Source organism: Podarcis erhardii (genome assembly GCF_964252035.2).
Source record: "Podarcis erhardii genome assembly, chromosome: 16".
Taxonomy (NCBI): domain Eukaryota; kingdom Metazoa; phylum Chordata; class Lepidosauria; order Squamata; family Lacertidae; genus Podarcis; species Podarcis erhardii.
The window spans coordinates 29,062,636-29,086,260 of NC_138514.1; the positions used below are offsets into that span (position 1 = coordinate 29,062,636).

The following is a 23,625-nucleotide window of genomic DNA, read 5'->3' on the forward strand; positions in this document are numbered from 1 at the left end:
TTTGGGTTCCCCCCCTCCCCCTTTTATTTTCCCTTCTACACGGGTTCTGTTTTTCTTTTTCTCTCTTTTATTTACGTCTCACCATGTTTAGTGCACATATAATTATGTACTGTACTTTTGGAACTTTAAATAAAGATGTTAAAAAAACCAACACAAAATACATAATAAAAACCTAAACAAAAACCCCCAATAACAATAACAAATACCTCCCTGGAATGCTCTAGGTCCTGAACCCCATAATTTTACCACAGGACGTTCTTATTTGGTGTTCCACCCTTAGTTTTACTCCATCTATAAAAAACATACAACCACCTGTTATTGCATGGCTTTTATCACAAATGGCCCTGAAGCCAACTTTTACCAAGTGCAATTTAACAGCTGAGTGGGGTGATCTTTTAGGGTCTGTATCAGCTGTGGGGGGAACCTTCATTTCACATTAAATGTTTCCTTCTGTTCAGAGGGGTGTTGTGGTTTGGCACCATCGCACATCAACTTCCTGTTTCAAGGTGGGCCTAGCAATGTGCAATGTAAAAAAGTTGTAGGGCCCGATGGTAAGATCTGTTTGAAATACACACTCAGGAAACATCTGAAACATTTCTCCCTGGAATCTTTTTTTTAAAAAATAATTTTTATTGAATGGTTTTATGTTACAAAAAAACAATACAGCCATACTACTACTAAATATAATTAAGAAATAAAAATTACATACATTGATATTTAGTTTGTTATTTGTTATTTACCGTCTTATTTCCTCCCAAACATTGCATACAAGAACACACATACGGTATGTGCAGACCCCCACACCCGCACAGAAATGATAATAATGAAAGTAAATATTTTTTCCCTTTTTATCTTCCAAAGTCTTTTCTTCAACTTTGACTTCCTGTCAAGTCCCTTTGCATATGTTTTATCTTACATTCGAATGTACACAAAACAATAAACCTTTCTATATAATTTTTCTAATACATTCTGAAAACATAATAAATCCTTAATTGTAGTCCACCTCCTTTTAGTTCCTTTATCACTCGAATGCTAGCACAAAGTCAAAACTATTATTGTATTTTTGAACATATTTTTTATAAACATCCCATGGGATTTTTCTCCCTGGAATCTTAGGCCTGTATCTCCCTTTTATCAGATCAGATCCATCTCCATATTGTCTGATCTGACTGACAGCAGCTCTCCTGGTTCTCTGAACAGCCTTAGCTAGAGAGGCCGAGGATCAAACCTGGAATTTTCTGCCTTCAAAGCCATGTGCTCTCTCGACCACTGAGTTACAGCTATTGTGTTGTATAGCAAAACTGGCACATTGCGAAATGCTGGGCCTCTACTGTGGTGGCACCCCCCCTTTGAAACTTCTTCCCCTTACATATCAGATGGTTGTCTTCTCTAATGCCTTTTTGGTGCCTATCAAGCATCCTTTTCAGTGGAGATCTTTATCCCAGTCAGTTACCTGTCTTGCATTTGAAATTAGTTTTTGTGTACGTTTTCATTTTTGAACATTTTTATTGTCAAATCAGCTTGCGATGTTTCTTGGAAAGAGATTTGTTGGTGAAATGAAATACAGTGGTACCTCTGGTTACATACGCTTCAGGTTACATACGCTTCAGGTTACAGACTCTGCTAACCCAGAAATAGTACCTCGGGTTAAGAACTTTGCTTCAGGATAAGAACAGAAGTTGTGCGGCGGCAGTGGAAGGCCCCATTAGCTAAAGTGGTACCACAGGTTAAGAACAGTTTCAGGTTAAGAACGGACCTCCGAAAAGAATTAAGTACTTAACCCGAGGTACCTTGGTTTAAGAACAGCTTAGTTTATGAACAACTTGGATTAAGAACGCTGTAAGCCCGGAAGTAGGTGTTTTGGTTTTGGAACTTTGCCTTGGAAGCAGAACATGTTCTGTTTCCTGTTGAGTGTGTCCCATTTGTAAACTGAGTCCCCCGCTGCTATGGGAAAGCACACCTTGGTTTAAGAATGCTTTGGTTTAAGAACGGACTTCCAGAACGGATTAAGTTCGTAAACCAAGGTACCACTGTAATTTTTTAAAAAATGGGTTGATCAAGGGTCTGGAAACCAAGCCTAGTTGCAGAGTGTTGGGCATGTTTATTTAGCCTTGTAAAGAGGAGACTGAGAGGAGATACAGTCGCCATCTTCAAGTATCTGGAAGGCTGTTCTGTGGAAGATGGAGCAAGCTTGTTTTTCTCCTGCTCCTTTTCTCCTGAACCAATGAATTCAAATGACAAGAAAGCAGAATCCGACTGAACATCAGGAAGATTCTGATGGTAAGAGCTCTTCAACAGTGGAATGAACTGCCTCGGAAGATGGTGGGCTCTCCTTCCTTGGAGGTTTTTAAGCAGAGGTTGCATGGCCATCTGCCAGGGAGTTTTTTAGCTGTGATTTCTGCACTGCAGGAGGTTTGACCCTCAGGTTCATTTTTGACTCTACAGTTCTATGATTCTCGGTCATTCAAAACCACCAGGAGTGGAAAGTCGCTTTATTATCAGGGGAGGGGCTTGTAGCTCAGTGCACGCTCTGCATGGAAAGGTCCCAGGTTCACTTTCCAGAAAGGGCTAGGGAAGATCATAGAATTGTAGAGTTGGAAGGGACCTTGAGGATCCGCCCAACCTCCTGCGATGCAGGAATTATGCAGCTGTCCCATACAGGGAGGGGCGCGGGTGGCGCTGTGGGTTAAACCACAGAGCCTAGGACTTGCCGATCAGAAGGTTGGCGGTTCAAATCCCCGCGATGGGGTGAGCTCCCGTTGCTCGGTCCCTGCTCCTGCCAACCTAGCAGTTCGAAAGCACGTCAAAGTGCAAGTAGATCAATAGGTACCACTCTGGCGGGAAGGTAAATGGCGTTTCCGTGCGCTGCTCTGGTTCGCCAGAAGCGGCTTAGTCATGCTGGCCACATGACCCGGAAGCTGTATGCCGGCTTTCTTGGCCAGTAAAGTGAGATGAGCGCCACAACCCCAGAGTCGGTCACAACTGGACCTAATGGTCAGGGGTCCCTTTACCTTTATTTTTTTACCCATACAGGGATTGAATCTGCAACCTTGGCATCATCAGCACCATGCTCGAATGAACTGAGCTATCCAGGTTGACTTGCCCCAAACCCCGTGGAGCCACTACCACTGATTGTGGGCAGCAGTGAGCTAGCTGACCCTGGTGGTCTGCCTCTCTTGTGAAGGCAGCTTCCGATATTCCTCCAAGTCAACCTGTAGGATTTAAGCTAGCCTTTCCCCAGGTTTGGCTGAGCAGTTGACCTGAGTGCGACGCGCAGGCGTTCCAGCCCGCTACTCTGCTTTTGGTCTTGTGGTTTGATGAGAGGGCCGCGTCCGAGCCCGGCTGCCGGATGCCGGGTTTGGTGACTCACGTAGGGGAACAGGAAGCGAGAGGTCTGCTCACCGTCTCTGTGAGCGAGTGACCACATTGAGGTCAGCTCTTTCTGCAGAGACGAGCAAGCGAGGGGAGATGGCCAGAGAGGAAAGGATCAGCTGCAGCTCCTGAGAACAGCTGGAACCAGAAGGTAGGGCTGCCTTCAGGTGCCTTCTCACTTTTGCGCCTCCTTCCTCAACTCCAGACACTTCACTTCTGGGTTCTCGGAGTAATGGGGGAACCTTGTGGGCGAAAGACTGATTTAGGGGTATTAATTTGTCCGCTGAGCAGTCACCCGCTAAGACCTTATTTCATTCCTCTGCATGAATAGCTTCTAGGATGGTCTCCAGATTCTGTGTACAGATCTGTAGGCACAGACCATCTCCCGACTCAAACTAGTTCGTTAAGAAAATCCCCAAACTCGGTTTCATGGGTGACTCTGGGTCAGCAACCTGCCCTAGTTTATCTTAAATTTTTAAGTGTCTATATGCTTATTGCATTTATACATTTTAAATTTATTGCTGTACATTGTTTTAATTGTTTGTTTTCCTTCTGTGACTGTACCCCCAAGTGTGTTTTATAAGCTGGTTTCCAACCATAATAAATTATCTATCTATCTATATCATCTATCTATCTATCTATCTATCTATCTATCTATCTATCTATCTATCTATCTATCTGGGTTCTCACCCTTGCTCTCCTTCTATCCCATTAATGTCTCTCTCTCTACCGCCAGCCTACAATATCCTTGAATCTCTCTCCTTCTTTCCTTGTGAAAACTGAACTTAGAGGTGAGGCTATCCGTTAGGCAGTTAAAATCGAAAAATGTGCCACCAAGCTGAGCATTTATTCGTTACAAGGTGGGAATCGCAATGAAAAGCTGCCATATAATGGAGCACACCCTTCCCTCCTAGCACGAGGGCTCTTCTTCTGCCTTGTGTCCAATAACCAGGCCATTCCCTCTCCTGGGACACTATCGGCTGACCTCCACCAACCTGGCGCCCTTGGACGCTTTGCGCTACAATTCCCACCAGCTTCTGGCTTCATTTAAGATGCATGTACTCTGGCTGGATTTAGGCGTGAAGGAGCTGTAGCAAAAGTCATTCAGGAAAGGTGGGCTTTGAAGAAGGGGATGGATGGATGTCAGGGATGCAGCGTTGCTCAGGTAAATTGGGAGACAATTCCAGGTGAGCAGCAGAGGAGAGAGAGATGGTGGATTTAGTCTGCAAACCACGCCAGTGGTTACATCCCCAAGACAGAGTAACTGCTCCCGTTTTTTGTTATTTTATTCACATGTTAAAACCTATTAGTCTTTTCTTGTACTGGTGGGGTTAGGGAGGATTGGGGGTGAGGGAAGGACTGGCTGTGGACTCAGCAGCAGAGCAGACCCCAGCATCTCAAGGCAGGCCTGAGAACATCTTCCATCTGAAATCCAGGAAAGCTGTTGCCAGTCAGCTTAGATGACACTAGCTCCTAGTGGTGCAGCGATAAAACTGCTAGCACACTTGTAAAGTGAAGCAGGGTCCGGTATGGTTTTAAACTGGATGGGAGACCGTGTGTTCAGATTGCAGAGGGTTGGACTAGACAGCCCAGATCTCTTGCAACTCCATGATTCTATGAGCTAGAGGGACCCAGTGATCAGCATCCCATGAGGGCTGGCTCTCAATGTTTCTGGTCACCCCAGGCCTATGATTCTAGACTTTCCAACAGCAGCAGGAGAAGTCTGAGCAAGAGTCTCCAGCTTTTCCTCCTTGCTTGGTGAGCCAAGGCCTCGTGAGTTGCCTTGTTCCCTTCAAATATTCAAGCTGGGCACTCAAATGTCATCAGACAGGCGTTGGTTCTGGGTGGGAATGTGATGCATTTGGGTTCAACTCCGGCCGTAAAGGCCATGGGGGAGACCTCCCTCTTTAGGTAGTCATGTGTATTGCAAGGGTGGTTCCACACCCTACACTGAAAGCATAATTTAATGCACATTTATAGCTTATGACTTTCCCCAGAGAATCCTGGGAACTGGCGTTTACCTCTTCACAGTGTTAAAATTCCCAGTGTCTTTAACAGACTACAGCTCCCAAGATTCCTTGGGGGAACCCCAGAGTCAGAGGCAGGAGAAGGGAGAGAGAGGTCAGGCTGGTGGAGAGTCAAGGGCTTCCATATCTCCTCCTGCTGCTCCACTGTCTCCCAGGACCAGCAGAGGACTGAAGTGGGAGGAGCAGAAGGTTACACACAGGCGTAGTCCAGACCCTCCAAATGTCCCTATTTTCCCAGGACATCCCTGATTTAGAGAAGCCATCCCAAGTTCTGTTTTGATCCTGGAATGTCCCGCTTTTCCTTAGAAAATATCCCTATTTTCAATTGTGATAGGAATTTTATGGTCTTAAATATATGGTAATGTTCATAAGTGTACCAACCAAGCACATACATAGATCAGCACAGGAAGGCCAACCTGGAACCATTTTGATTCCTAAACTGAGCAAATGTTTTCTCTGCAAGGTCAAACTGGAAAAGCCTCCCCATTGTCTTTTCCTTCACAAATCCTGTCTTAAGGGTATGTCTGTGTTTGAATAGGGTGTGAGCCTGTGACCTGGCCCAGGAACTAAGTACTTATCACTACAAAAGAATGGCCAGGCTCCCCAGGCAATCCAATAAAGTAACCTGCCAGACAGGAGATAAACAACAACAGAAGATAAACAATATTAAAATTTCTGTTTTAGACTGCCTTTTCTGTGATGTAGGTGTGATCTATCTGAGGGGTGGTCTTAGGTTACATCCCTTCTGTGATGGATGGATGTATGATGTTTCTGGGGGTGGTCTTGATCTACAGGGTGGCAATTCCAAAAGTCTTTATAAGGCCTTGCACACCATTTTTCTGGGTCCCTCCTCTCTTCTGCAGGTGAGGGGAGCACCCTGTTGCAACAGATCAATAAAGGCCAAGCCTACAGGCTGCTGATTTGCTCCAAGTAATCCTGGTTGGTGTCTTTCTTTTTGTCCAAGGGAGCCCTCAGATTTTTCCGTTAACACAATGGAGAAATGTTGGAGGGTTTGGAGTTATCCGACCCCCGATTCGTCTGAAGGCAATCCTGAATAGAGAAGGGTTTAAAAAAAAAAAAAAAGTTTAATGTTTTATTACATTTTTATATATGTTGGAAGCCTCCCAGAGTGGCTGGGACAACCCAGTAAGATGTGTGGAGTATAAATAGAAAAAACATAGTTATGGAATGGGACGTCTCTATTTTAATGGGAGACATGTTGGAGGGTATGGTAGTCTTCACCTGCTTCCATGCAGCTGGAGTGGGGAAGATACATGTGTTGTGGTTTGAGTTGTCCACCCACCTTGCTCTTGCATTTTCAAGGTTGTAGCTGCAGCAAGATCGAGCTATGAGCCAAGTGGAGCTGATCTGGGGCGCCTTCTCCTTGATGTTCTTAGGAGCCTTGGTCAGCATGTGCATGAAATGCCAACGGACAGGTAAGGCTTTGCTTTGAAACACAGATCTGGATCCGTGTTTAGAGGGTTTCCCCTCTTTATATAGGTCCCCAACACATTGTGAAAAACGGGCCTCATCTATGGCCACAAAGAGAAGGTTACAGTTTGTATGTGTGTGTAGTTGGACACAATTGTTGGGAAATGGTGCAGTTGGAAATCTGATAGTGTGCAGGATTAGACACCTTAAGCCTATGTGTTGACGAAACCACTGTTGCTTAACCTCAGCTTTGCCTATCTGTAAAATGGGCACAATGATACTGCCCCCGCCAACCACACTCTGCAAATGCACCTACCGCACACAACCTTGGAATGACCCTGATTTCCCCCTTTTCATCTTCTCTTGACAAATGATAACTTTTTGTTCTGGACCATGCTATGTTAGTTTTCCCCACTCCCACCTTTTGTATAATTTCAGCTCACAAATGTTTGTGTTTCTCTCTCTCCTCCTTGTAGGAGGGAGACAGGAGCAGACAGGCCTGGACAGTCAGAGGAATCAGTAAGTAGCTGATCACCATTGCATGTCTGATTCTCTTACAGTATTTCTCTCTGGGGTGTAAGCCTGGGCAGTGTGCTTGGAGGTCCTGGGCTGCCCAGATGACAAGACGCCCCTCTCAGACTCGCTGATGTGGTCCAAAGGAAAGCAGAGCAATACGTTCGGCACCAGCTTGGCTGCAGGAGTTGCCAGAAGTGGGCGTACAAGCTGCCATCCACTCCAAATTCACTCTTTAACTTTTTATTTTCCCAAAGATATCCCACAAGGCAACAGGTCCAGATTGTTCCTCAAGAAAGCCTTTCTCATAAATGAGTATAGCTGCAAGGCAGCACAGGTTTTGGGCTAGAGTTTTCTACCCTGCCCTAGCTCTCCCAAGTCGGCATGTAAAAAAGTTTAATAAAATCAAACAGCTTTCTAAAACCATCCCCGAGCTGAGGAGCAGTAACAGTGCCCTCGGGGAAGCAGCACATTAACCAAACACAGACTGCTTAAGAGGTTTTATTACAAGCCAGCGGCATATAAATTACCGTATTTTTCGCTCTATAACACGCACCCGACCATAACACACACGTAGTTTTTAGAGGAGGAAAATCCGTAGGCATGCCACCCGTAGGCATTCCCTCCATAAGACGCACAGACATTTCCCCTTACTTTCTAGGAGGAAAAAAGTGAGTGTTGTGGTGCAAAAAAAACGGTAAATACCGGAAATGTTTTGGATTTTTGTTGTTGTTGCATTATGGTGCAAGAGGGCCCCTCCAGATGGCAATAATTCAGGGACATTACAGAAGCATCCCAGAACAGCTAAAGAAGCAGAATGATGTCTGGAAGTTCCAGTACAACCCACAACTAATGTGCTATTATTGCATGAAGGACATCAGATGTCAAAGAAATAAACAACTACCGGTACCTGACTTTCAGAAGACATCTGAAGGCAGCCCTGTTTAGGGAAGCTTTTAATATTTGATTAATTTAATTATTGTATTTTAATATTTTGTTGGAAGCCACCCAGAGTGGCTGGGGAAACCCAGCCAGATGGGTGGGGTATAAAGGTAAAGGTAAAGGGACACCTGACCGTTAGGTCCAGTCGTGGCCGACTCTGGGGTTGCGGCGTTCATCTCGCTTTATTGGCCGAGGGAGCCGGCGTACAGCTTCCGCATCATGTGGCCAGCATGACTAAGCCGCTTCTGGCGAACCAAAGCAGTGCACGGAAACGCCGTTTACCTTCCCGCCGGAGCGGTACCTATTGATCTACTTGCACTTTGACGTGCTTTCGAACCGCTATGTTGGCAGGAGCAGGGACCGAGCAACGGGAACTCACCCCGTTGCGGGGATTCAAACCGCCAACCTTCTGATTGGCAAGTCCTAGGCTCTGTAGTTTAACCCACAGCGCAACCCGCGTCCCTTTTGTGTGGGGTATAAATATATTATTATTATTATTATTATTATTATTATTATTATTATTATTATTTTGCAGCAAAACACCAATCTGAAGGTGTCCCAAACCAGTGCCTTAAATTCTGTCTGGAAGCAAATTGGTAGGCAGTGTAAACAGCACAGAATTGGTGCAATGTGTGCTTTGAGTTCCAACATTAGTGTTCTACGTCCTGCACTAGTTGACATTTTCAAACAGTCTCCAGGGGCAGCCCCACAGAGGTCGCATTGCAGCAGTCTACTCCATAACTAAGGTCGGCTCTGCTTTCTCTCTTTCAGGGATGGGGAAGCCTGTGGCTTTCCCACTATCAGACTCCAGCTCATGTGGCCAATGGCCAGGGATGCGCAAACTGGTGTCTTAAAAGCCATAGCTAGCATGCTGCCTAATTTCATATGGGGGGGGGGAGTGGGGTGACAGAGAGAGAAGGGGTGACCTGCCCAACCTTAACCATTTCCAACCTTAACCATTTCTCCAGATTTCTGCAGCAATTTGCGATCTTTTCTTTAAAACACCTTCATGAAAATTCTTCAGCATTTTGTTGTGAATTTTTCCTAACGAATACGCCTTTGCAAGCAGTTTCTCCTAATGTGGCACATTTTTTATGTTATTTCCAATAATATGCTAATTGCTAAGCACATTTCCCCCTAATATAATGTGTAGACATTTGTGAGAGAACTGCATTTGCAAAATTTGGATAAGTAGGAATTTCAAAGGATGGCTGTGTTTCGATTCTCATAGAAGCATCAAATTGTTGAGTTGGAATGCATCCCAAAGGTCGCTTGCAATGTAGGAATAATCATATTTTTCTGAAAGTGTGAATTTGATATATTTGCCTTTAAACATGAACTGAACTGAATTTCTCCCACATATTTTTTTTTTAATATGATTTTTATTAAATTTTCTGTTTTACAATTTTAGATAAACGTTTTCCATACTTAAATGACATCAATGACTTCCCTTCTTCTCTTTCCATGGTTCATTTTGCATATCTTATATCCCTGCATATTTTACAAAAACTATACGAATCGGTTTTCCATTATTGCGTCCATCAAAAATGATTTACGCTGTCAAATTTATCTTAAAGCTGCCAGCGTTTTCAGCTGCACTCGATTATTTTCCATATATTCAATAAACGTTTTCCAGTCTTCTTTAAACTTATGTTCTTCTTGCTCTCTTATTCTATATGTTAAGTCTGCAAGTTGTGCATGTTCTGTCAACTTTAAGTTGAATTTCTCCCACATCTTTGCACATAATGAAGGGAATGTAGTTCTTGGCAGCAAAATGTTGAAAACTAAACACCAAAGATTATCCCGTATCTTTTCAGTTATGGAGAGCAGCAGAGGTTTGAGGCGGTCCGCTCCCATTCGAGTAAGTGTTTCCTTTCCCCCCGTTTTTGTTTTTTATTATTATTAAATATTTTCTGGGTTTTCAAAAGTATGTGCAATGTCTCTCTCTCTTTTCTTTCAAGTAACATTGATCAGTTTCATTTGTTGAGACATTAGGAAGAAAAGGGGGGAGTTGGAGGGGGGAAAGGTGAGTGGGGGTGGGGTCTGGTGGCGAAGTTTCTATTTTACTTAATATATGTGAGGTTTTGTTTCAGCATCGTTTGTGTAGGTTCTCTGCTATTCACTTGTGTTTCTTTGGTGGTGAGAGAGGTGTAAGTGTGTTCTTTTGAGTTAACTCCCACTGTTTGATTTGGCCAAAGTGGATCCATATAGGTGATTGTGCGTTGCACCTGATATGTGGAAACCATGTTCCATTTTGAAGGATGATGCAGTTAGCCAGCTTAGCCTGGGATTAGAGAGTTTACCATCGGGTGGTTGTCTCCACTTCTCTATCTGTGATGGAGAGAAGTCCAGAATCAGCAGCAGAAGCTGAAGCAGGAAAGTAGAAGGAGGGAGGCCGAGAAGCAGAGATGAGTTGAGCTGGTGAAGAGTCATGAGTTTCTCCCACTCCTGCTGCGACAAGCTCCTCATCTCTCAAGGGTTTGTTCCAAGCATTTGGAGACTGTGCCTGCGTGCAGCCAAGCCCTCCTCCGCCCTTTTCATGCCTCTTCTGGTTCTGGGATGCAAGGGCAGAAAAAAGCTGGTCACAGCAGGACGGGGAGACACCTGTGATTAATTTCGAATTTACGTATAAGCTAAACAAGCTATAGCTTAGGGCTCCACTCCCTTGGGGGCCCCCAAAAAATAAAGGGGGAAAAACCTGGATGTACATTTCCAAAATATAAGATAAGTTCAACAATTACTTTGATAAAATACATACAGTGGTACCTCGGGTTACATACGCTTCAGGTTACATACACTTCAGGTTACAGACTCTGCTAACCCAGAAATAGTGCTTCAGGTTAAGAACTTTGCTTCAGGATGAGAACAGCATCAGTGGGAGGCCCCATTAGCAAAAGTGGTGCTTCAGGTTAAGAACACTTTCAGGTTAAGAACGCACCTCCGGAACGAATTAAGTACTTAACCCGAGGTATCACTGTATTTTGTTGTGTGCAAATGGCTTTAGATACCTATTAGGTCCATAAATTACCACATAGCATATATTCAACACAAAAAACAGCAACAATTTGTCGTTGACGAAGGTCAGCTGGACATATAAAGGGCCCCATTACCTTCAGTAGCTTAGGGCCTCATCAAACCTAAATCTGGCCCTGCCTGTGGTTCTTCACCAGCCTGACTCATCTCTGCCTCTTGGCCCATCTGCCTCTGATTCTGCACTGTTCTCTGCCACAGACTCTCCCCGCTCACTAAGCCCTGTTGCCTCTTCTGACACCTCTTCTTCCAAGTCTTCTCCCTCTTCTCCCCTGTCCCACCATCCCCCAGGCTCTGAGCCTTCTTCCCCTGGGGATTCCCCAGCTGGTTCCTTTCACCATCCCTCTGCATCCAACCAGTCCCAGGCATCACCTCCTTCTTTTGGCGGTAGCAGAAACTGCATTTCTGCATTGATGTAGTTAGTAGCATTTGAATCCTTCCCTTCCAAAGGCGTGACTAACTACTTGCTGTCTCTGTCTCTCCTGTCTGTTTTCAGTGTCGAGACATGACTGTCCAAAAATCCCGTGTGACATGCCAGGACGAAGGTAGGTCAGGCTGCTTTGGCAGCCTCTGAAGGAAACTGTGCTCCATCAGCCTGATGCATTTATTTCATTTTTACCCCAGTGGGCGCTTAGGGTACTGAATATGGTTCTCTCCTCCCCTCTCCCTCCCCATTTAGAATATGGTTACCAGATGTCCCCGTTTCCCGGGAACAGTCCCTGAATTTACAAATCTGTCCCCGGACAAAATCCGTCCCCAGAATGTCCCCGGATTTCATTTAATGTCCCTGGATTTATATTTTAAGTGTTGCAGATTTATTAGTAGGGAATGAATGTTGTGTGATTGGTTCAACGGCACAAGACACATCATATGGGGACTTCCGGCGAGGCAAAATGGCGGACGACACGGCAGCAAGCAGCTCCTGAAGCCAGCCAGAGCCGACTGCACTACCAGGCTGGGTCTGGGCTGCTGAGACTGCTGCTGCCACTGCCAAGGGGGAACCGGGGATGCCTGGCATGTCAACTGGGGGAACTGCTCACCCCCCACAACCCAAATTAAGCCAGGAGCGAGAGTGCCCAGCCACCCAGCCAACTGCTCACAGAAGAGAAGATATTACTTATTTTTTAAAAAAACTTTTTTAAAAAACTTTTTTTTCCTCTTTTTTTTTTTAAGTGTTTCCGGATTCTTTGAAAAAATTCTGGTAACCTTAATTTAGAAACCAGGTGCCACTGCTGAAAAGCTCCTGTGGCCAGTTACCATCTGCCTGGCCAAGCACCCAGTTTAATCAGTTGGGTAGGCTTGTTCATGCTACAATCTAGCATTCCTTGCTTTCTCGTACTCTTTCTCCGTTTCTAAATATGTCCCTCTATATTTTAGCATAAGAAGCAAACATCCGGCCCTTCCAAGTCACCTTCGTAAGTATTCTTACTCATTTAACAGGACCTGAAAAGGCCCCATGAGCCAGACTAAACTCAGGCATAGGCTTCAATATTCTCTCGCTGGAACTCATGGGCTTTTAAAGCGTGTAAGTCCAATAGCGTTGTGTCCATGATGCTGGCGTGTTTCTGTGAAACAGGCCACATGAAAAGTCTTTTTTGGCGACCTCCGCACCACACATTTAAAGCTGTATCACACCACTTTGAACAGGCATGGCTTTCCCCCCAAGAATCCTGGGAACTGTGGTTCGCAAAGGGTGAGGAGGAGAAACTGGCTAAACGATACAGTGGTATCATAGACCTTGAATGTCCCCTGAAGCAAAGCTGCAGGGGCAGTGAGCTTGTGGCTCTCCAAATAATAATAATAATAATAATAATAATAATAATTATAATTATACCCTACCCATCTGGCTGGGTTTCCCCAGCCACACTAGGCAGCTCCCAACAGAATATAAAAAATAGAATCAAACATTAAAAACTTTCCTAAATAGGGCTGATGTTGCTAGACCACAATTGCCACCAGCTGTGAATATTGGACAAGATGCTTGATGGGAGATGGAGTTGGTTAGAACATGGTGCTGATAACTCCAAGGTTGCAGGTTTGATCCCCAGAAGAGACAGCTGCATATTCCTGCTATGGCCAAGGCACAGTCTGACCCCCTCTCTACTTCTGTAATCTTCATAGAACCTGATGGTTGCCATTAATTTGATTCTGAATTGATTCTAGAATGTATTTTAATTAATTGACTATGCGGTTTTATGTACGCTGTGCTATTTTTACCTGTTGTTAGCCGCTCTGAGACCGGCTTTGGCCGAGGAGGGCGGGATACAAATAATGTATTATTATTATTATTATTATTATTATTATTATTATTATTATTATTATTACAGAGCGCTGGACTAGATTATCCACTGGGTCCTTTCCGATTCTATGATCCTAACATCTGGAGGGCCACAGATTCCCCAGGCCTGTACTGTGGACACCTCACAGAGCAGCCTCTGAAGAGAGTGACCCATGGCTGGCAGATATTTCTGGGGTCAGAGAGGGAACACTTCCCTCCCCAACTCATTCTCCACGGTGCCCTCAGGAGGGTGGCGGCATTGTAGCATTTCAAATTTAGCTTGTTAGGGAAGTGATGGGGAGCAAAACTATTTTTTTAAAATTTCTCATTATAGATTTGTAGAGTTGCAAGGGATCCCAAGATTCATATAATCCAACCCTCTGCAATGCAAGAATGTCAACATACCAATAATGCCCATCTAATTTGAAACCATACCTGCCCCTGCTTATTGCTTTGCAAATGTCCAAGCAGTTTTAATGCTTGACAAGTGCCACTCAAACTCAAAATCACCCAGCAGCCTATTGATCCAGATTTTTTTTTTAAAGGTCTGGGAGGAGGAAAGACCCACAGATCTCACTGACTTTGGGGGTTAATATTCAGAATTGAATGGAACCATTCTTCAGATTTTGCACTTTCCATATTTTGCCTTTCTTTCTTTTCTTCTAGTACTGAAGTACCCAAGTGGATCTCAAAGGATAAACAAAATGTTGACAAATGCACGCATTCACATAAAATACATTTGTCAATATGTTGTGCCAGAAGAATGTGTGTTTAAATAGTATTCTATGATGTACCGGTAGATTTAAAAATAAATGTTGAAATGGGGCGAGGTGGAATTATGAACGAACGCATGCCAAACACAGGCTGTAACAGGCAGAACTTCATCACATCCAGCCATGGTTTTTCTTTTCAGAAGCCTGCCCTGAGCCCAGGTATCAAAATATTGAAAAAGGTAAGTGCACTACTTCAGCATATCACAGGTAAAGGAAACAGATGCTGTGATTTAAGCACAGACTAGTGCTGGGTGAATTTCAGAGGCCTAGAGGGGATCCAGCCCCCTTTGGCCAATGTTTCCAAGAGACTCCAAGAGGCCAGGATTTGTCCCAAACTGGGGTGTGTACAATCAGAAGATGGAATACCCATGAAGGGTATCCCTTTCCCCATAAATGGAGCCCTGTTGTTTCTTTCACGAGTCAACAGCACCATACCCATCAAGTGCCCCTATTTTCCCTGAACATGCACAGAATTACAGAAGCTATCCCAGCTTCTGATTTCATCCGAGAGTGTCCCGTTTTCCCCCTTCCAGCACCGCTGCCACTGAGCATGGGAGGAGAATGAGCCAGAACCTGAAGCAGAATCCTTCTGCGCAAGAGAAGCATTGCCCCAACTCTCTCACCGCCCTGTCCTGTCCCCTCTCCCTTGCCATCTTGTTTCCTCACCCTGTGTGCGAGGGCTTGTTGGATCAACTCATCTCTCCATTCTCTGCCATATACTTTGGTCCCAGCACCACTGGGATTTGGAGAGGAAACCTCAGCATAGTCTTCTGAATTTTATCTCGATGGCCTTCAAACTAACGGTCACTCAATTGTACTTTCAGTGCTGCAAATGGAGCAAGATCCTGCATATGTGTAAGTCTATCATTGCAGTAGGCTTTGGGGGCAGGAGGGGAGGATGTTTTGCGTATTTTGAAACTTTCCTGATCTCTTAGGTACAGCGGAACTCTGTTTTCCCCCCTACATGGGCCACATGAAATCTTGGTCATAGCCAATACCTTCTTATAATAAATTCCACAAATGCCTCTGCACTCGACATAGCTCAGTTGGTTATAATAATAATAATTTTTTTATTTATATTCTGCCCTTCCCCGTTCAGGGCAGCTAACAACAAATTTAAAACACTTAATTATAAAAGCAGCATAAAATACAGTATAAAAACATGAATAACAATAAAAATAAAAAATCAATTAGATAATCCCCAGCACTAGCTGGCTGAATTGGTCCTACTTGGGCCAACGAGGAGACCAGGAGAGAATTAGCTGTGGGGTCTCAGAGCGGGTGATCTTCATAAAAGGGGAGGGGGAGGGAAGAGAAGGGAAATAAAAGATCAGGCTGAATTCAAATTAAAGGTTAGAGCATGGCGCTGATAATGCCAAGATTGCTCCCGTATGGGGCAGCTGCATATACCTGCATTGCATGGGGTTGGACTAGATGATCCTCAGGTACACCTTCCAACTCTTCCACGTCTATGATTCTATGGTTCACAGTCTAAATTCAGTAGTACCATAAGGGTACACAATGAAAAGTATAATGTCACTACAACGCAACGTTAAAAAAAACAAATCGACCCAAATTAGCAGTTCCTTTAATGTACATCAATATTGAAGGGAGCATAAAGCTCTGGTAAAAAATATCCAGTAGCTTCACACCCAAAACTAGCCCCTAAACTGCCCTACATTAATATTTATCAAACTGTTCCCACAATCTTTTTGTGCCCCCTATGAGGTCTTCTGGAAGCAGCTTCCTTCGGAAGGCTTCTAGGGTTAGATGGAAAGAGTGGTCCATCAAAAAACGAATTTCTTTGGCCAGAGAGTCTCAAAATGCTTGGTGTCGTCACTGGGGTGGAAAGCATTTCAGCTATGGCCTCTTCCAGTGCGTTCCTCTCACAACACCGCCATCTTGGATGGCTTTACAAGAGGATTAGACAAATTCATGGAGGTGAAGGTTACAAATGGCTACTAGCCAGTTGGCTACTAGCCAGTTGGAGGCAGTATTGCCTCTGAATACCAGCAGCTGGAAACTGCAGGAGAGGAGAGGGCTCTTGGGCAACTGGTTGGCCACTGTGAGAACAGGATGCTGGCCTCTTCTTACGTTCTTCTTAGCACTTCATCTCAGAAAACAGGCACAATAATGCAGGAGCGTAGGCCATCTTTACTGGTCTCACATGCCCCTGAGTTTCAACTGGCCTGCACCAGGGACCAAGCCTTTAGTATGTCAGGACAGTGCCCTGTGGAACTCTTGGCCAATAGATGTTTACCAGGAGCCATCCCTGCTCGCTTTTCTAAAAACTGTATTATTCGGACAGGCCTTTCGGGCCTAAGATTATTTTCCAACCGGCTCTTTCTGATGTGCCTGACAGCTTTATTGTATTACTGTGTTTTTAGTAATTTATTGTAATACTGTGTTTTTAGTCAGTTTGTGGTATTTCATTATCAGTGGAGGTGCCATTGATAAATAAATGTTGAAGCTGCGTAGCAAAAGCTTCCTGGGCAAGTCACAGTGCCTTTTTGGTTGCCAAAATATTGAGCTCTGGGTGGAAATCCTTCTCTCTGACTCCATAAGGATTTCCTGCTCCCCTCCCTCTTCTTCCCTCTTCTAGCAAACCAATCGCTGCAGATATTTATTACAACTGTGGGAGTTTCGTAAGGCAATCCAGCGGTAAGTGGACGAGACAAGAATACCCAGATGAAAGGTGTGCAGTTTGGATGTGTGGATGGTCCTTGTGCTCAGTGCACCCAGAGGCTGGGTCGGGGGCACACGACCACATCCCTCCTCCTATATGCATTCAGCCGAGCACCTAATTGGCATTGGGCTGCTTCTTTTTTATGCCATGTTGATTCTCAAATATTTCCTCTTTCAGATGAAGATACCTACTCTTATCAAAACGTGGCTGGCCCATCGAGAAGCAGTGGGCTTGGTAAATTCTATTTACTCGGGTGTTTATCTCTCCACTTTCTAAACACCAGGCATAATTTCATCAACTCAGCCTTGTTAAGAAGGATTATAATTTGTTGTCCTGAATGGGGTAACTGTGCCCCTGAAGGACCAGGTGCACAGCCTGGGAGTCATTTTGGACTCACAGCTGTCCATGGAGGCGCAGATCAATTCTGTGTCCAGGGCAGCTGTCTACCAGCTCCATCTGGTACGCAGGCTGAGACCCTACCTGCCTGCGGACTGTCTTGCCAGAGTGGTGCATGCTCTAGTTATCTCCCACTTGGACTACTGCAATGCGCTCTACGTGGGGCTACCTTTGAAGGTGACCCAGAAACTCCAACTAATCCAGAATGTGGCAGCTAGACTGGTGACTGGGAGTGGCCGCTGAGACCACATAACACCGGTCTTGAAAGACCTACATTGGCTCCCAGTACGTTTCCGAGCACAATTCAAAGTGTTGGTGCTGACCTTTAAAGCACTAAACGACCTCAAAGGCCCAGTATACCTAAAGGAGCGTCTCCACCCCCATCGTTCTGCCTGGACGCTGAGGTCCAGCGCCGAGGGCCTTCTGGCGGTTCCCTCACAAGCGAGCCACATGACCTTGCCCATTCTCCTTCCTCTCCCAGTTTTACACACGTACCCCTGTCATAACCAGCTAGCACTGGATAGTTGTGGTGGGGAATGTGGGCCACTGTGTTACGATATGGATGCAATGCAGCTGCAAATTGCTAGCTTGAAAACATCACATGATGGAATGTTGGGACTGTTCCGTGGGAAACAGAGGGACAGTCAGTTCACAGTGCGAAGCACTGGAATTAGCTCAGAGTGTAATATGAGCTCTTCCTCTTGTTCCTGTACAGGAAGTACAGTATGTGTTAGTCACTCGACTGCTGGAGCTTGAAGAGAGCAGTCATGTTTTTGTAATGCTGCAAAGACAGAAATAAAGGCATGTAAATACATTTCTGTCTATCTCTTTCCCCTGCCGGGGGGGCAGGAAAGAAGGGGGTGTGTTCTTCTCACGCTGAGAATAATCGCCTATCACGACCTAGCCTGGATCTTGCTGGAGAATGCAGCCAGGGAGGTCAACAGGAGATCAAGCCGGGTGCCTGGAGAGTTGCCAGTTACTACCGATATAGGCTTGAATTCTGACACACTGAGCATGCTCAGCCCTCGTTGGGCTGCTCTTTGAGTTTCCATGGGGTCGAGTCTGCTGAGATATCCCTCCAGAATGTGGGTGGTGCCATTTTGGCTACATAAGGAATGACACTCAGAGCCATTAAATACAGAGGAGTCTATGATGGGGTCGAGAGAAAAGAAGTTTGGAAGTAAGCCTGTGAACAAACAATGCAATTGTTTCAGAGCAGCCATTGCTTCTTTCCCCCAGAATCCTAGGTGCCTAACTGGTTATCTATAGGACCTGGGTGACATTTGCTCAGCCGGCAATCTTCATCTTGTTTGACATTTTAAGTCCTTGCAGTTGTTTGCTTGTTTCTTTTTACAATTGTAAGTTGCTTCAAGACATTTTATGTAGTAATAATAATCAAATAATTTCAGCTCCCTCCCCTGACTGGATTCTCTTTCCTTTCTGTAGTCTTGGCAGATGTGGATGTTTATGAAAACAGCACGACGATCCAGATATGGAAGCACTCGCAGATCGCAGGTGAACTATGGGCTGCAAATTCTCTGAGAAATCTTAGAAATCATCTACAATCTCAATTCTTTAATGACATGATGTGTGTCATGTGTGACTTGGCTAACTTTCTTGAGCTATCTGCTCTGCACATAAAACATTTTCCTGCTTTCTAGCTATGGGACGGATTGTATTGATGTACCAGCCTGTAAAAGTAAGCCCTGTTAGCAAAAGCCAGATTTTTGTTTTTGCCCTTCTGAAAGGTGAACTAAATTTGCATCTGTGCACTTAAATTAATACAAGCAAATTTTAGGCAAATTTGTATCTGTGCCCTGAGTCCTTGGCAATACCCCTTCCCTCTTCCACACAAGTGCAAGGAGTTCAGAAGCTTCCACTTTGGGCTAACCATGGTTTTATGTTGTCTAGACCCAACCATGGTTAGCATTTATTATTTGTTTCAAACAAGCCAATGCTGGCTCATTTAAACCACTTTTGTTAGTATTAGCCTTCATTTTGGGTCTGGGCAACATGGTAAGTTGGGGTTAACTAAAAGTTTCCTTCTCATTGCTGTATGGCTTGTTTGCATTGTACTGAACTACGGTTTAGCTTGATGGCTGAAGTCACGTATTGAATCTATAGGACTCAAATATCGGGGAAGTTTTCCTAGGATGAACACAACAAACTGCCCAAGACCGCTTTACTTCAGCAGAACGAAGTTGTTGTAGATCATGCCCCTAGCTAATTAGTGCATGATTGGGAGGGAGACATGTGGCAATTTTTACATCAAAAATGTCTTGGACCAACCCTGGAATGTTTTTCTCAAACCAGAAGACTCTGACGACGATGAATCAGATTACATCAATTCACATCCAAACTGCAGGTAATTTATATGTGTGTGTGTGTGTGTGTCTGCTTATTTCTCCCTGCCTCTAGCAGACGAGTGTAAAGTAAGCTTCCACAAGCTGCTTCCCTCCAGATGTTTTAAACTATGGCTTTCATCAGCCCCAGCCAGCACATGTGGTCTCAGATTAGTGGGAGTTGTGGTCCAAAACATATGGAGAGAAAGTCTGCATGCAGTCATTGTCTGCTTGAGAATTTTCGATGGCTTCTCCCTTAGCTCAATTTGTTCAATGGTTCAGTGTTAAGAGCATGTGGTTATACCCCTAAGGTCCCAGATGCAAAACCTGCCTAATATAGAGTGTGGCAAGGGGACTCTTTGCAGTTAGAAATCTAGCACACCAAGGACAGAGCTTCAAAGCCTGTCCTTTGCCTGCTGTGCTGATTTTTTAGTTGCAGGGAGGGTTTGTTTTTGTTAGTGTGAGCATTAAAATTTTGTTGCTACCCATGCCCTACAGTCTGAAGTGATCCAGTTCTTTCTGTCACCTCATACCTCTTGCATGAGTGAACTGGACTGCTGGCAGCAAGATTAGGAAAATAACAATAATAATTAATTCATTTATACCCCGCCCACTCTGGGCAGCTCCCAACTGAATATTAAAAACACAACACAGCATTAAACATTAAAACTTCCCTAAACAGGGCTGCCTTCAGGTGTCTTTTAAAAGTAGGATAGTTGCTTATTCCTTGACATCTGATGGGAGGGCATTCCACAGGGCGGGCACCACTACCAAGAAGGCCCTCTGCCTGCTTCCCTGTAACCTCACTTCTCACAGTGAGGGAATTGCCAGAAGGCCCTCGGAGCTGGATCTCAGTCTCCGAGCTGAATGATGGGTGTGGAGACGCTCCTTCAGGTATACAGGACCGAGGAAAGACCTTCAGCTCAGATGTCGGGGGAGCTATATAGGAAGCTGCCATATATACCAAGTGGGCTGACTTGCTCCATAGGCTACCCTGGGTAGCAGCAGTTCAGGGTTTCTCCCACCTGGAGATACCACTGGGAACTGAACCTGGGACCTTTAGCATCAAAAGCAGCTGCTTTACCACTGAGCCACGGCTCTTCCCCTTTCTGTTCTGCTGTCAAGAGTAGACCACAGGTTGGCAATCTGCAGCTGTTGGTGGCCCTCCATCTCCTCTGATGCCTCCCCCCCCCCCATGTTCCACAAAAGAAAATGGTGATGGTTGAATAAGGGAGAGAAAAGGAGTGTTCCACCCACTTTTCTGCTTTGACTCACCGCCACTGGTTGGTGGTCCCTGACCACTTTCCTCCAAGTGAATGAGGCCTTCATCTCTGAAAAGGTTGCCCAACTCTGAGTAAACAAGACTAGGCTGCAGTGACTTGAGTTTCTCGCATCCTCCTTCTCAAACTTTTTTTTGAGCTCTGAGCCATCCTTTAGTCCAGTTCTTTCACAGCCTCCCCCATTTTGGGGTGGGGAGACCCAATAGGGAGAAAAGAAATGGGAAAAGCCTCAAACCTTGGAAGACCTGGGCATGTCCCATACAACCGGCCAAATCCAGATGCATAGAACTTGGAAGGGATGGAGATGATAACGTGTCAGGCAAGAGCTCAGGATTGCAGTTGTTTGCAAGCAGAACATGTGGCGGTGAGGAAACCTAATGCCGTTTTTGAGTTCCTAGAGCCATGGTTTCCAAGTCAGAATAGGTAGTAATTTTACTGCAATAGAAGAAGAGTTTGGATTTGATATCCCGCTTTATCACTACCCAAAGGAGTCTCAAAGCTAACATTCTCCTTTCCCATCCTCCCCCACAACAAACACTCTGTGAGGTGAGTGGGGCTGAGAGACTTCAGAGAAGTGTGACTGGCCCAAGGTCACCCAGCAGCTGCATGTGGCGGAGCGGGGACGCGAACCCGGTTCCCCAGATTACGAGACTACCTCTCTTAACCACTACACCTCTTCTGGAGCACTGTGTCCTGTTTGGGGGCCCACACTTTTGAGACTACAGATCAGTTACAACAGGTTCAGGACAGGGCAATGAGGGGAAAGGTCTGACCAGGAAAGGTTGGAGGAATCGCCTGAAGAATGCAGAGCAAGGATGATTGCAAAGTTGCAATATCTGAATGGTTTCCATATCGGTGAAGGTTGGTCTCTGCTGCTGCCTAGGAGGGCAGGACTAGATTTACTTAAGTTGTCCGCAGAGAGAATGAGTGGGGTGGGTCTTGACTGCAAGAAAGTTCAACAATGGAATAAAATGACCCAAAAGGGATGGAGGATCTCTTAGTTATTGGATGTCTTGAAGCACCTGCTGGATGGCCATCTATTGGGGATGCATCAAATGGGGGATTTGACTTAAAGATCCCCTACAACTCACAGAGTCCTCTTATCTATCCACCCTCTTCCCTTTAGGTTTCCTGCCTAAGAGCTGGCGAAGAGAGCTTCAGCAGTCGTTCATTCTACAGTCCAGGGAACCTGGCCACTTGCAGTTAGTTCCTGCCTTGCAGTTCAACTTCAAGCAAATTCAGTGACGTGCACCTGACCAAGGCAGGCCACTCTCCAAAAAGAGTCAACTGGAAAGTGTGTGTGTGTGTGTGTTAAGGGGGAGAGAGATTGTTCATAAATGAAGTATGAGCAAATGGCAATCTACATTTCATTTTCTTGCTTTATTTGTTCTGTCTGTTAGCCAGAGCAAAGTCTATTGTATTCTAAGCAGTTTAGAAAATAAAAGAAGCAAGCGAGCCATGTGTATAATTCACAAGAGATTTAACCGTTCTGCTGGGGTGGGGAATGTGTCCCAACATCTGGGAAGTTGAGGTTATTCCAGAGCAGTGCTGTTTACGGTGTAACTTTAAAAGCCCCCCAGAGTGGGGGAGCCTTATGTGGGCTCTGCAATGGTTGAATAATTGGGAGTGAAATTATTGCCCTTCTGCCATCAAACACCTAGCAGCAGATCCCAATACATCTTTATTCTCTCGGCCAATACAAGGCATGGACAACCATTAGCTTCTGATTGGTGAAAATACGGTTTCGGGCCCTAATTCTTCAAGTGGGGCTAAAAAATAATTCTTCTGAGTGTTGTATCTACACAGACTGGTAGCACAGTTCTGTAGTTCGTCCTGTGACAACATCTTCGCTTTCCTCCGGTGAGTTAACTGTACCTGCGTTTGTTTTAGCTTGCAAGGCAAGTTCGACATTTATCACTTGGCAGAAGAACGAGTGGGTGGACCTCTTGTGAAAGAAACAGAGAGACTTCAGCTTAGTGTGGTCTGTATCTTTTCCGAGGCCCCTGTGGTCTACAAAGTGCACGTTCAGCAGTTATAGAGTAAGCGGACAGGTCTTCTTATGGCTCAGTAAGCTAGTTAAGCAACAAGATGAAGATAGTAGAAGCTGTTCTCCCAATGGAGGGCTGTAGGAAGTAGAGTCAATTGAGGATTGCAATTAGGACCTGTGTTTTTTAACCTGTCCATGAATGGTCCAGAACAGACAAAGATGGGGGGACCTCTGAGCCAATGAGCTTAACTGCCATGCAATTTTTCCCCACTGAACCACTGGCTTGTATTCAATGCAAAGGATCATCCCCCTGCAGGCACGGGTCAAACTGTTCCAACAAAGGAAAAATGTTCCTTTGGGGCATCTGATTTCACTGTGGTATCACCTGATTAACAGCTAGCTGTATCCTGTTCTCCATGATCCAGATGTGACCAGCGAGGCAGTCAAGTTTGCTGACAATATCAAATTGCTTGGGGTTTTTAAAACAACAACAACAAAAGGATTATGTGACCAGGTCTACATCTATTCCCAGGAGCAATGTTAAAGATATTCCTCCAACTACTAAAGA

General features: G+C 45.0%; 1 protein-coding gene across 3 annotated transcripts; it reads left to right on the top strand.

The window, feature by feature from the left end:
- Nucleotides 1-289: 289 nt before the first annotated feature.
- Nucleotides 290-23,371, top strand: LAT2 (linker for activation of T cells family member 2). 3 transcript variants are annotated; one of them, XM_081843663.1, is made up of 13 exons: nt 290-551; nt 6,723-6,835; nt 7,307-7,349; nt 10,103-10,146; nt 11,812-11,860; nt 12,693-12,730; nt 14,507-14,545; nt 15,191-15,221; nt 16,969-17,027; nt 17,230-17,286; nt 18,895-18,963; nt 19,762-19,813; nt 22,197-23,371. In XM_081843663.1, the coding sequence occupies exons 2-13, from the start codon at nt 6,748-6,750 to the stop codon at nt 22,207-22,209; spliced, it is 582 nt and encodes a 193-aa protein (XP_081699789.1). In that variant the 5' UTR covers nt 290-551; nt 6,723-6,747; the 3' UTR covers nt 22,210-23,371. The 3 variants fall into 3 exon arrangements, with proteins under 3 accessions (XP_081699789.1, XP_081699790.1, XP_081699788.1); XM_081843664.1 differs by lacking the exon at nt 290-551 and adding an exon at nt 3,387-3,523 and having other exon boundaries at nt 19,765-19,813; XM_081843662.1 differs by lacking the exon at nt 290-551 and adding an exon at nt 3,387-3,523 and having other exon boundaries at nt 22,197-23,365.
- Nucleotides 23,372-23,625: the final 254 nt, after the last annotated feature.

Bases quoted from the DNA above. Each gene is read 5' to 3' on its own strand.
- LAT2 (XM_081843663.1), top strand. From the start codon at position 6,748: ATGAGCCAAGTGGAGCTGATCTGGGGCGCCTTCTCCTTGATGTTCTTA. The intron at 11,861-12,692 runs GTAGGTCAGGCT...TCTATATTTTAG, and splicing joins TGTGACATGCCAGGACGAAG to CATAAGAAGCAAACATCCGG. The intron at 17,028-17,229 runs GTAAGTGGACGA...TTCCTCTTTCAG, and splicing joins TTTCGTAAGGCAATCCAGCG to ATGAAGATACCTACTCTTAT.